Raw genomic sequence first — 13,645 nt, forward strand, 5'->3', positions numbered from 1 at the left:
AGCCCAATACAGGCCACATGAAGTTTCCCAACATTTTTTCCCCCAAGATGATGGCGTGAAAAGGAGATTAGCATACAAAATTAGAGGCAAGATAATTTGAGGGGCGACTTGGTCCATGTTTTCCCTCTGTCTCGACAAAGTTAATTAAACCAGTATTAAACAGTAAAAAACATCCAAGTGCCAAGGCGTTGGAAGTTCTTTGAGGATTACTTAGATAGAAAAAAGGGCATTTGAAAAGAAGAAATTGAGAGAGGCGTGAAGGAAGGAAGACTATAATTAAAACTCTTTTCTTATTGTTTCCCCGCCCCAGGGTTATCTGACACTAAATACAAAAAAGAATTAGCAAATCTTTATGGCATGCTCAACAATTTCCTATTAAACAATCTACAGTTAGTATATGGTCCTGTTTAAAATAAATGTGTGTAAGTCTATACTGGACTATTCTGGATTTGTACTTTGTATTAAATATTATACTTTTGTGCAAATTTAACATTTACCCTAAAATATTCAGGTTACCCTTAAGTACTTTTAACCACCTACAGTGACATAATCAATGAGCATCCCGTTATTAGTAGTACTGCATGTAAATAAATGTAATTAAATTGGGGGGAAAAGAGTTATAAAAGGACACATTACAGATCTTTAATCATGAAAGTATATGGGACAAAATATGAAAAGAAAAATCTATCACACAAAACGCTACTACATATATGAAATAAATTAACCATATACAAAAGTGCTTCATCTTATTTACAGCTCATTTACAGAGATTATGATTACTAGGCCAATTCAGAACACATTACTATTTATGCTTTTATCAGATTCAGATTTACAATATAAAGAACATAGACACAGATGTAAAAAAAAATTATAATGCCCTCTTCACAGTCTAATGAACCCCATTTTATGATTAAATACAGTGCTATTTTAGAAACACATGCTGAATAGTTTAGGAAACATATCAGCCTGAGGCATTCATGTAATCAGTGTTCAATACTGAAACACTTTTATACAACAGGATTGATACCTTGTCTAATATGTAATATTGTCCTCTTCGTTTCTAGCTCTCAGTCTTATTTAATATTTGTGTGTATTGTATGTATTCTTTTTCAATGTCAGTGTTTTTACTTGGTAATCAAGTGTCAAAATTCAGTTTGAATATATTAAAGATTACACCATGTCATATTCAGTTAAAGACTACATTAATGCTTCTTCCTTAAACGAAGACTTTTTCTTCGACTTGCACTATCATTCTTAACTTGCTTGGCTCTGACACAGTAGTACTTGGTGACAGTCTTGCGGCATTGCTCACATTTTACCGCACAACACCAGTGGAACTTGCAGTTGCAGCTGGATACGGTCTCTGCCCTGCGTTCCTCCACAGCCAGGCCGCAGTCACTGCATAGTCGCTTGCAGCTACGCTTCTCCCACTTACTCAGATTCTTGCCCTTTTTTAAGCACTCACGGCCTTCGGTGCCTGGAAGGCCTAGTGTACGGTTCTCAACACAGTAATCAGGAGAATCCTCCAGGTGCACCAGCTCCTTACGAGAGATGGAGCTGAAGGTCTCAGCGACAGCCCCACGACTGGCCGCACTGTTGCCAGCACCACGCAGGAGGTCCACCTTAATGGCACGGTGGTACTTCTCTTTCAGGTAGTTGCCCACTTCCCGAAACTCAGGCAATTGAAGCCAGCAGGTCTGAGTGGTGCAGCTGCCAGACACACCGTGGCATTTACACGTTCTTTGCATGGTCCCCTTAACAGCCTGGTGTAAGAAAAGATTGCAAATTAAGGAAATGACTAATGTGCTTCAGAAAAGAATGCATCACCCCTAACCAGTAATCTCACAAAAACATTATTTGAATTTTATTCATTCATTCATTTCAGCATTTGTACTTCTTTTCCACATTTTAAAGACACTCGAATGTGAATTTATCATTTCTCGAGATAACATACAATGAACCTATTATTATACAGACTATATGTCCAAAACATCCACTCGATAAAAAAGAAGGAATTCACTTGGATAATGAAAAGCAGGTTCAAGGTTCAAGCTTCGGTGTTTCTCTTATTTCACCTTTTGTGCCTGCACAATATATCTTGACTTCAGATGAAACAAACATCTGTCATTTGAAAAGAAGCATCTCCTTTCTCAGGGAGGTATTTGCTCTTGATAGGAGGTAGAATCAAGGTTTCACAGCGAGCCAAATTGTTCAGTGCAGGAAAGGGGAGTATTTATTTAGCAAGGCCTTTGTCAACATGTTTTCTGCCATGGGCAGACCCAATGGTTAACCCATTGAGGATGAAATGAAAAAGAATTCTTTTGCATTTTTTTAGTTACAATGATGCTCCAGGTGCCATAGTGAGCTGACAAAACCTGCAGACAGGGGTACTGGCAGGAAAAATAAAGCACTTCAGCTGCATGGATGTGATGCCTGTGGTTCTCTCAAGTGCAACAAAGACCAACATAAATGTAAGATCCTTATTGCTAGAATAAAAACTAAATGCTTATTTGAGAAGCAACAGAATACAGAACCTTTGCAACGTGTGGCCCCCTAGGTCCACTAATTAAGCTCGCACCACTGATCCCAAGAACCTTGAGTTGAGGTCTTGTCATAAAGGACATTCACAGGCTGTAAATAGGCCCCATCTGGTACAGCGCAAACACTGTTGGGGGAATGAGTGGCACCTTGCTTATAAGGCCATGAATGAAACTCTTGGGTGGTAAGCGATCACTGGAAGCACTAAAAAATGATTCAAAAGGCACTTTACATTCTGTTGGTGGCCAGGAGAGCTGCCTATGTTTCAAGTCCAATCTTGTAGTGCAGGAGTAAATCCCCCACTCTAGCAAGCTATCTGTAGCACCCTCTCATAGGCTAAAGTCCGTGGGAGAAATTGGAGAAGGCTTCTTTGACATTCAGGATACCTTGCGTCCAGCTTCATTGTTGTGCAGGTTCATGGCAGCACGCGCATCTTGACCAGTTTCTAAAGCATCCACAAACTGTTTCGAGATCGCCTCGCCAAAGCCCACATTATCACTGCAGCCTCCCCATAGCCAGCCTTGACCACCTGAAACAATTGCAATTACACACAACATAAACCAGCAGCACCTATCCCTCTTGTTATTATTAAGTGAATACTTGAACTAATAAGGTTTTCCCAGTTTTTCTTTAAAGAACTCCTGGGACGAGCTCTAGACCACCTACTTGTGTACATCATATTGTTCTTTTTATAGTGTGTCCTTACCTCTTTGCCCATTCCTGGTGTCATCACAGCCACAATTATCAAAATCACCCAGGCTGCAGTTCCTTGTGAGAGTGTACATAACCCCAGCGGAACTGATGGCATGTACAAAAGCTGTCTCCCGGGTTGCTGCAAATAGAAATTACTTTAATGCTGTTTCTGATTTCTTTTTTTTTCCCCACATGTATTTGCGCCCAACATGACATATTGCAAATTCTGGTTAAATTTATTTTATGTCTCAGTGCACCTGCAATTCCCTTTAGAGTACTTGTAAAAATATGAAATATTGACTACTCATGAGATCAAACAGTGAAGCGCACAGTTGGCATAAGCTCAGCAGACTCTCAATTAGGCAGGGGTCGCCACTAGACTGGTTCAGGTTTTCTTTTAGCACTTGAAGAATTCTCAGTGAAAGGAGTCTAAGGCAAACCTTTGACCTACACCCTTCAGATTAAGAGGACATCAGTTTTACTCACTTGATACTGCCTAACAGTAACACCTAGGTGGCTTTCTATTTATTCACCTACATGCAAGGTTTACAACAGTAAACAGTACACGTGGCTACAGTAAGCAGTGTTTGAATGGTTTTACTGGCTTATTGATTGTATGATGTTACTGTAACAGATAAATAGTATGCAAGGCCATTAGAGTGTCAAATATGCTATTAATTTTCAAGAAATATATATATATTTTTTTAATCCTACCACTCCTGAGTCCACTGTGCGTGGAAAGCTGAAGAGCTCGTTCTGGACAGTTCCAGCGCTCCCATGCAAACTGATACTTGCATTCCTCAATCCCACTCTGAGCGCCTGCAGCTACACTACTGGAATAGATCAGGTAAGCCTGCAAAAGAAGAAATACTTAAATAACTTGATCCTTAATCTCACACACACGCACACACGCGCACGCACACACACACACACACACACACACTTTGATTTATTTCCTTGCAGACTCACAGACTTTATCATCAATTATCAAACATTATGTTAAGACTTTGACTGTAGCTTATCTATACACATCAGTACAGCTGCATCCTTCCACAATGTGAATTGGATCAAGGGGGATTAGATATGAATGTGAATTGTGCTGTAAGAAAAAATGTCACTTGCATGCACCATGTAATCATTATCTTAAAATGATGATCCACTTAAATCAGTGCTAGGACATGTTGACCCTGTGATTTTAGATAAGAAACTTAGTAGATCAAAAGAAAGTTGGCTCACTTTTGGACCAGTCATCAGGAAATTATTCACTGACCTGGAAGATAAAGCAAAAGTGTTAGTTTTCCCCATGACCAACAATTTTCTTCTTAAAATACTTAGGATAAAATGTCACATTCAGAATAAATACAACAAAAAAGGCAAATATATAAACAAGTAGGCTATATTTAAATTAATAAATAAGCCATACATATTTTATAGCTCTATACAGTATATAAAAAAGAAATAACTGATTACAATTACTACCTAGATTGCTTAAAATTAGATAACAATGGGGGAAAAATGGGAATTGCTGAATTTACACATATTGTATTATTTATAAATAAACCTGGCAAAACATTCTGTGATTAGAAGTATAAGCTATCTAGCTGTAATATGTGAAGTTGAAAATGAAAGATATAAATCTAAATAAGAGACTACTTTGGAAATAAAAATGAGGGAGGTGCTCAGAGGGTACACTGATATTAAAAATATTTAACATTCGAAAAATGTGAATAAACTATTGAAATCTCAATAAGGATTTTTTGTTTGTTTTGACATATATATACACTTTGTGTGTGTGTGTGTGTGTGTGTGTGTGTGTGTATATATATATATATATATATATATATATATATATATATATATATATATATATATATATATATAACATATATATTATTTATGATGGTTATGAACAGAGACCTAATGACCCCTTCAGACCCCTTATACTATTATTCTAGTCATTATGTCCATCACAAAAGCAAACAATCAGGTGGAACTTCAAATTTTTCTTTCCAAAATCTCAAAATGTCAAATAGAAGCAAAAGAACTATACATAGAAAATTGTCAATTAATAGATTAAAATAATATTTGCACTAAAAGATGTTATTATAAAACCAGCTGCCAACAGAATGAGTAAGTAGAAACAAGCTAATTGGCAATTCACACAAAAATCTAAAATCTCATTAATTCTAATTAATATAGGTCAGAGAAAAGGTTGTAAACTGGCATAATTCTGTTATTACCTAAATAAATTCCCTGACCTGATTCCTATAAGAATGAAAGTAGCTGTAGTACTTTACACAAGACAAATAGTAATACATTTATATATATATATATATATATATATATATATATATATATATATATATATATATATAACAACCAAGTGTACGTCATAACCTACCAACTGCAGCAGGATTTCATGTGAACCATCAAGATGAAAATGTAATAATAAACGTCCAAATGAATGAACATCCTGAATCCAAGTCAGAAGTTAGTCTAGAAGACGGAATCAGGCGCAGCAGAAGTCTCCTATATAAGCTCCAGGCAGCCTCTGAAATGGATCTACTCTCATCCCAAACCGAGATTATCTGCTTAATTAAAGCCTTTTCCCCCCTTCTTAGCCTTTCAGCCAATCAGCACTATTGTGCCTAGCAGAGACTGAAATGATCAAAAGGGCACAGTGGCTCCCCGGGGCCAAATAGCGGGGAAGAGCTCAGTGCGCCTTAACAGTCGGAGCGAATCCATATGAATTCGGACTGGAGATCAGTGATCTCCTCAAAAACTCAATTTAGCAAAGTGTGATAGATACAGTAGCCTGGGAAACGAGGATGGTCGGGGATTATCGCTCCGATCAAACGCCAAATGTTATTTGGATTTTTCTCTGTTGAGGAAATTAGCGCACTTTTTCAGAGAAGACTTCGATTCAATCATCCTTAATCCAGACCAAGCCCTTTATTTAGACTGAAAATGTTTATTGAGGTGTTTTCTTTGCTTTTTCTTTTGCAAGCCTATAAACCCGACAAATCTTAGGGAGAAAAAAAAAAAAAACCTGGAAATGAGATTTGTGTGCTCTGAACTCCATAAAACACTCAAAACTCCATAATCGGAGTAGATGCTTTAAAAACAGCTCAGCCCAATGATCAAATGCAAGACTGAACAAACTGGAAAGAAGAGACCGAATGAAGAGGATGAAACCGATAGAAAGCGTGCAGATCGATGAAATGAAACGAACGGGTCATGACAGCACCGTGTTTGCTCACCTAATCCTGACAACCGCAAAGCTCTTTTCAAGTAATCTTCAATAATCTCCATGTTTTTCACAGCTCATGTTCGCCCTAATTTAAGATTAAGGAACGTTGTTATAAAGAGGTGCTTCTGGATTATCATCTGAAAGGGAGGAAGATTTGGTTCTATTTATTATTTTTAAGTCGATTATTAAAACCTGAATTTTACCGTTGTAAAAATGAATAGATTGGGAATTATATTTTATACATTACCTTAAATAATATATATTTTTTCGCGACAGATTAAAAACTGGGCATGTTTAATTCGGTTTCTTGGACTTTTTGTATATACTTAATAAATATTACCCCACATGGGAGGAGGTGATATTTAATTTTGACGACACTAATAACAGCAAGCTTCAAGACAAAAAGCAGTACTCAAAAATATTGCAATGAGTGGCATGAATAAGTTTTTAATCTAATGGCTAAATCAATTCATACATTTGTATTTTAATGTGATGCTGATTAACCACTTACAAAAACAGCCACATAACTAACAACTAAAAAATAGATTGTTTTGAAATAATAATACGACGTTATGATGTATTGAGGCTGTGCGCACAAATAGAGATTCAGTTGCACTCTGCAGTTTGCAGTCAGCAGAGGGGGCCAACACACACATACATCAGCTTGTGTTACTATCTTTGTAAGGACCTTCATATGACATACGTAGTTATTAATACAGGTAATTCATGCAATGCCTATACGCCAGAAACTAACACTAACCTTAACCTCAATAACCAAGGGAAATATGGGTTTCAGGCCTAGTTTAAAAAATAATTAAGTTTGCTTCAAAAACGTAAAATAAATTCCATTTCCATTTTCTTATTTAAAAATAGATGCACTTGCGTTCATGTGTACCGACATTCCAAGTATTAAACAAAATATTAACGTATTCCTATTTTTAATAGCTGGTCATCAAAAAGTTCTAGCAACGGTCTATTGTTATCTTGAACATATTTGTGCTACCTGTGATAATACATGACCTATAAAAGTCAAATAAAAGCTTTATGCAAGACTTAAGAAAACTATTTGCATCTATAAAAGTAAAATACAACTCATACAATGTTTTTAGAGTTTTTATTATTATTATTTATTCAATTGTACATAAAGTGACAACTTTCCTTGATCTTACTTTAAGGCGTCCATACAAGTGAAATCTGTTTATACTGAAAGAAATAAGAAAAATAATAATTTAAAATGTTCAAATATCAGTGGTTAATGTGGGGAAAAAAACATACAGCATGTAGCCTATATATTGTAGGTGTCATGTACTGTATTTAAGAAAGCTTTTATGGAATCACTTCACTACAAAAATACACAGAATTGACCCACTGTAGGTATTGTTAAGACAGTATAACAATGAGTGTGAGGGACATTTCATATTTTGATTCTATGTTCACACATAAAGGAAATCTAATAAATATTTTTAATTAAAAATACACCTCTTAAATTATGGACAACCCCTTAAATTACACATTCTTAAATAAATATGCATAAATTTACAATTATAAACAACTCAACTTAAAAAAAAAGTACATACTGGATATATTTCACTCCACATACAATTCAGAATGTGGTTGATTTATTAAAATAAAATAAAATTACTTTTTATTAAGTTCTGATTTGACAAGACACATATGACAAGAACACAATAAAGGAAATCCTCTGCTTCCTCCAAAATATAGTCTGTGGGGTTCTATGGTCTTAGCATTATAAAGATTTGAGCTGAGCTATACAATACACCACAATGAATATGCAGTACCTACTTTATTGTTATTACTTTAAACACTACAAGCACTATAAGCACTATCCTTACTTATCCTGTATTTCACTCAATTTAATTCAGGTGTGTAGGTAGACAGTTTTTTCTGAGCAGGACTTGCACATTGCCAAGATAAACACTTATTAGGGAGGCAGCATAAGGCATTCATTTTCATTGTTTGGATAAAAGGTATTTAAATGTCTCAATTAAATGTGTGTTTTGTAATCAAGGCAATTTGATAACTCAGTTCATTGGACTAATGTACAATGAAAATTTGAAAAACATGCTGGAAAGAAGTATCACTCTAACTGCTTTTGCTCTAGGTTTTGCGTATATAAGTTCCAGCCAAAAAATTCCAGTTCCAGCCAAAACAATTTTCGTTGTGCCAAAAGATGATCTCATGATTCAGTTAACTAACTAATGTACTATTAACAGGCGAGTAAAGTTAAACTCTGATGTAACTAGTGTTACTAGTGAGAATTTTAACTGGGAATGTCAGTTAGCTTTCTCTGTAATAAAAGAGCTAACACTGTTTTAAAAGCTCGGTTGTGCTTGTATGAACATAGGTGCAATTCACTAGTATGTAAAATGCCAAGGTTTACATTTTAATCATCCGACCTGAAGCTAATTTTTAGTCAGAAGTGCAAAGGATCATCGGATAGTCAAAGGCTTATAATAAAATATTTTAATGGTATTCTACTTAATAAATTAAAAATAAAAACTGATTATTCATGCCAAAGATATATAACCCTAACCCTATATAGAACTTTTGAGCACATCAAAATAAGATATCCATTGTTTCCATTGTTTTGAGTAGGACATACATTGTTAAAATATTAACAATTTATTTTAATGTATACAGCATTTTTTTCTATATCTATCAATTGATATTTAAAGGCCAGCATAATTGTCCATTTTAAACAGAAAATGTGGAACTTATTGAATTTAGAATAAAATGTGTCAGAGTGCACCTTACCAGGATCACTGTGCAAAAAAACCTTTGTATGTTGCTTTAATATTTTTCTTGTATCTATTCTGTCATTCTTTCACCTTTATCACTTTATGACGACTTGAATACAAACCAAAGGTGCCAAAGGAATTAATATAATGTATACTGTATTTGATCTTATATAATACAGTTGATGTCTTATAAGTAACTATGTAGATGTAACTATGTAGCTTACATTGTGTATCAGAAAGATCAATGTGAATTTTACATTCAAAATATACAATGATTTTTATTATTGATTAGGTTAAGCTGAATGCACTGCTTAATCAATACTGTTAACATTTCTTAGAATTAAAGTAAATTATGTTTTCAAATTAAACTTTTCAGCAAAATACAACAAAATTTAAACAGTGTTCCTTAGTCTGTCAGACAGTAACAGGACCTCTGCTGCACACTTAGCTGCACAAATATATTTAGATATTGGTTTAGGTTCCCAAGACACATTTTGGCTTCCAAAATGCTAAAAATGACTTAGCCACTTTTGTAACTCCCATCACCAGTGCGTTGAACCCGAGCCAGGATTGCTTCACGAGATGGCTTCTTGCGATCTTCAGCAAGGCCAATGAAACACATAAAATCAATAAACACCTTGGTGAAGTTCAGCAAGCTGCCATGTTCACTCGTAGCATAGTCATATGGGAATGTGTGATGATAGTTATGGAAGCCTTCCCCTGAAATGAAAATAAGTATTGAACAACTGCAAAAATATAAGAATAATAGTAAGTAGATTAATGGTACTCTAGAGAAATTTTAGAGATAGATGGCAAACAACCCAACAATTAACCTAATACACATCATCTCTGAATTCTAAAAATGAAGGTAGATTTAAGCACAGACCTTCAGGTGTATATCATTAAACAGTCTATTAATATATCTTTTATTTTTAGACATTCCATGTACAAGGATCTAAGAGAAGATGGTGTGATGCATAACCACAAAAAGAACAGGTATTTAAAATACTCCTACCTATAGCACTGAACGCAACAAATCTGTTCTCTCTGGGGTTGATGTTCAGGTCAAAGGGCCTCATGCCCCACATGTGGGCAGCGCTATTAACCAGCCAGGAGCTATTAAGGACCAAAGCATATCTTAGCAGGCCTGGGATGAAGTAAGCCACCCACAAGCTTTCGTCCCAGAAGTACCATGGCACCAGTGTGGGAAAGATGAAGCACATGACCACTACGGACAACTTGTAATACCTAGAGCAGTGACAATGACAGTAATGCATACTTAATCTCTCTTTCAACCATAAAGAAACAAATTTTACATGTAAAAATTTTAAAGACACATGGCATACATTTCTCATTTAAACATCTATATTGTGCTCAAATTAAGTTTTTTAGCATTAGGTGAAAATTGTTCTACATTATTTACAAGCCAGACACTGCTCTTCTAACTGATTTGACAGTTTTATGAGCTTTGTTTTAAAAAGAAATTAGCAAATCTAAGCTAAAATATAGTACAGAGTACAGAGTACTATGTACAGAGTACTATATTTTTAGCTTAGATTCGCCAATTCCTTTTTAAAGAGATTTCAGGATCACTGTAGAACCACATGCACAAGAAAGGGATGAATCACTGTATGCTGTTCATTCACTGTGGACTGATTTGTGCTTTGGCAGAGGTGGCGGCCTTTATCAACATGTCATGCCATACAATGTGAGTAATACTTTGGCTTACAAAAGGGATAAGGAGTGAAATAACCCTGCTGTCATCATTGTGAAGTGTATTTAGGAATCCGAACATGTTGAGTTTAAACATCATAGGATGTAGTTTGTCTTTAGGCTGCCCCATGGGAGAGGATCATCCAAACTGCATATTTGATTTGGTTTTGATTTGGTTTGATTTGGTTGACAGTGGTTTTACTCCACCTGTCCTTCCTGACACACCCTTCCTATTTGGGCTTAGGACCAGCACCAACTAAGAGTGCACTAACTTGTGCATCGATGGGGCCAGGATTTCCAAGGAATCGGGGAATCAAATCTGTGAGGCAGGTGGACATACTGACATTGTACTAACATGGCAAGCTACATGGTGATATACAATCCAAGAATTTGGTACAAATACTAATGCAAGTTTTAGTTACTTTACAAAATAAGGCAATATTTATATTGTAATATATGAAGTTACAATTTCAACAACTTATTTCTATAAAATTATAATACACATTTATACCTTCTCTGGAACATTACAACACCATCAGCCTTGAGATCACTGAGGTCCAGTTTGCTTCCTTTTTCAATGACATCTGGATGCTTACGTACCAACAGCCAGCCAATATGAGAAAAGAAGAAGCCTCTACTCACATTATGGGGGTCTGCATTAGTATCTGAATACTTGTGGTGAACACGGTGGTCTCTTGACCACTCATAGATATCATTCTGAATAGACAGAAATAGCAGAGATAACAAAAATTAATCAGGTCCTACCCATTAAGCATAACTCTAATCAGTGTTTTATAATGAAAAAAGCATCAGGTGAGATCCTGTACAATACTTTGTAGCAGCGATTTACCAATTCAGTAAACATCTAGGGAAATACTGCTATGCAATGCAATACTTCAAGTTCAAAGTACTACACAAGTTATCTAAAAGGGCACTATATGTCAATATTATTTATAGACCTACTTTTTTATACATGTTTGGATAACTACCCTCATACTGACTAACTATACATAACTAACTTAAACTGACTAGTCAAACAGGTATTTAATTATATGAACTAAAAACAAATGATTATATCTTGATAATGCTTGGTTGGAATTTGCACTAGTTTAACTACTTTAAAATAATTATACAAAAAAACTTTCTTATGATTGAATTACTTAAGACAAATAATTTACCTGAAAGGCCATAGAGTTTCCAATGGCTAAGAAGATTCTTAATGGCAGTTTAGCTTTATAGGACCTGTGGCTCCAGAGCCGATGTACACCAGCTGTCACTCCAATGCCACTAATCATAAAACAGATCCATGCTGTAAAACAGAAAACTTAGTAAGAATCTTCAGGAATATTCTCCTATCTCCACTGAACTGCTGATTCTGCGGTATTCTGCAAAAATGTATAGAATGTAATTCCTTATGGGCACCGGAGGCTCAGAAACTTAACAATGTTTTACATGGGTGCTGAATGTCTCACTGTGTTGTGTGTTCAGACTGGGTCTGCCTGGGCTACGGAATCCCAGAGGAAAACTCTGCTAGAGACATATTGTCTAGCGCACAACAGACAGCCTATTGACAAACTGATTGTCCTTTGTTCGATTGGGCCAAACATGCAGTGTGTAATCCAAAACTGTGGAACACGATTTTTAACTGTGGGATTAGATACAAAATGACTCCATTCTTAGAAAAGGGATTGGTTGGATGATGCAGGGTTTTTAACGGTCTAATATGAAACCATATCCAATCTCTTTCTAATAAGAAAATACACCATCTCTTAATATCTCAAGAACAAAATCATTATAATGTATTAAACTGGATTCGAAAACCATATAGGTGTGTTTCTTTTTAGCTTAATACATTATAATAGATAAACACACACACACAACACGTGTGTGTGTGTGTGTGTGTGTGTGTGTGCTTTCGAATCCTGACAACGACTTATGCTTCTATTTCAATTATACAATTTGTCATTTGCTAAAATTGAAATAGAAGCATGATTTGATGGAAGACTGTGTGTTTCCGACTCAAACGCCCCCTCGCATCCAGAATAAACCGCACTCTAGCGCCTCCTGTTAACAAGTGCATAATATTCTGGGGTAAATGTGAAGGTGTCGGTGCATGGAATAAACCAGAAGAACAAACCCACCCCATACAAGCGTTAAAGCTTTAGCAGAAGGTATCAAGCTCAGTCCGTAAACTCCTCCTATGTGCAAGAAAGTCATCAGCACCACATTTCTCCATACGATCCTCATCGGAGGCATTACGCCCTCTTTCTCTTTGTAGGGTTCATCAAAAGCATCATCTATCCCCGCTGTTTTGCCATTTTGTTCGGGCATTCGTTGCCTAGCTGGGTCAAACCCATTCTTTTCCGTATCAGTCATGTTTTCAGCTCGGCCTGTAGCGTCTGGAAGAAACAAAGCCGTATTTTTAACTACGCAACAGCAGCACACGAAGACCTACTGTACTGTATATCGCTCGTTCTTTGCCCTGGCTGCTTGTCGTGCACCTACCTTTATATGCGTATGTCAGGAGGCTACACGAAGAGCTGCACGTCAGGAAGGCGTTTCACTCTGTGCCGTTTTCCTCTTGCTTACCTAAGCTCTGGATACACTGGTATAAATGTTGCAGTTGGTTGGGAGGCGACGGATGCCACCTAGCTTAGCTAGTCTCATTGGCTGGCAGCTGGTCTGATGTTCA

At 36.1% G+C, this 13,645-nt stretch overlaps 2 protein-coding genes across 2 annotated transcripts; both read right to left on the reverse strand.

Annotated features, from left to right (window-relative positions):
• Positions 1-672: 672 nt before the first annotated feature.
• Positions 673-5,703, reverse strand: wnt8b (wingless-type MMTV integration site family, member 8b). Its single transcript, XM_053502356.1, has 6 exons — positions 5,633-5,703; positions 4,468-4,501; positions 3,946-4,084; positions 3,245-3,370; positions 2,925-3,067; positions 673-1,763 (listed from the first exon to the last, which is right to left on the reverse strand). The coding sequence occupies exons 1-6, from the start codon at positions 5,701-5,703 to the stop codon at positions 1,203-1,205; spliced, it is 1,074 nt and encodes a 357-aa protein (XP_053358331.1). The 3' UTR covers positions 673-1,202.
• A 2,430-nt stretch (positions 5,704-8,133) lies between these two features.
• scdb (stearoyl-CoA desaturase b) lies at positions 8,134-13,645 on the reverse strand. Its single transcript, XM_053502860.1, has 6 exons — positions 13,459-13,645; positions 13,095-13,352; positions 12,132-12,262; positions 11,465-11,670; positions 10,256-10,488; positions 8,134-9,960 (listed from the first exon to the last, which is right to left on the reverse strand). The coding sequence occupies exons 2-6, from the start codon at positions 13,327-13,329 to the stop codon at positions 9,761-9,763; spliced, it is 1,005 nt and encodes a 334-aa protein (XP_053358835.1). The 5' UTR covers positions 13,330-13,352; positions 13,459-13,645; the 3' UTR covers positions 8,134-9,760.

This window comes from Clarias gariepinus, chromosome 8 (assembly GCF_024256425.1).
Source record: "Clarias gariepinus isolate MV-2021 ecotype Netherlands chromosome 8, CGAR_prim_01v2, whole genome shotgun sequence".
Taxonomy (NCBI): Eukaryota; Metazoa; Chordata; class Actinopteri; order Siluriformes; family Clariidae; genus Clarias; species Clarias gariepinus.

Excerpts from the sequence above, each read along its gene's own strand:
- scdb (XM_053502860.1), bottom strand. The coding sequence starts at position 13,329 with ATGACTGATACGGAAAAGAATGGGTTTGACCCAGCTAGGCAACGAATG. Across the intron at positions 12,263-13,094 it reads AGCTTTAACGCTTGTATGGG|CATGGATCTGTTTTATGATT; the intron begins GTGGGTTTGTTC and ends TCTGTTTTACAG. Across the intron at positions 9,961-10,255 it reads TGTTGCGTTCAGTGCTATAG|GGGAAGGCTTCCATAACTAT; the intron begins GTAGGAGTATTT and ends TTTTCATTTCAG.
- wnt8b (XM_053502356.1), bottom strand. The coding sequence starts at position 5,703 with ATGTTCATTCATTTGGACGTTTATTATTACATTTTCATCTTGATGGTT. Across the intron at positions 4,085-4,467 it reads TCCTGATGACTGGTCCAAAA|GCTTACCTGATCTATTCCAG; the intron begins GTGAGCCAACTT and ends CTTCTTTTGCAG. Across the intron at positions 3,068-3,244 it reads CACCAGGAATGGGCAAAGAG|GTGGTCAAGGCTGGCTATGG; the intron begins GTAAGGACACAC and ends CAATTGTTTCAG.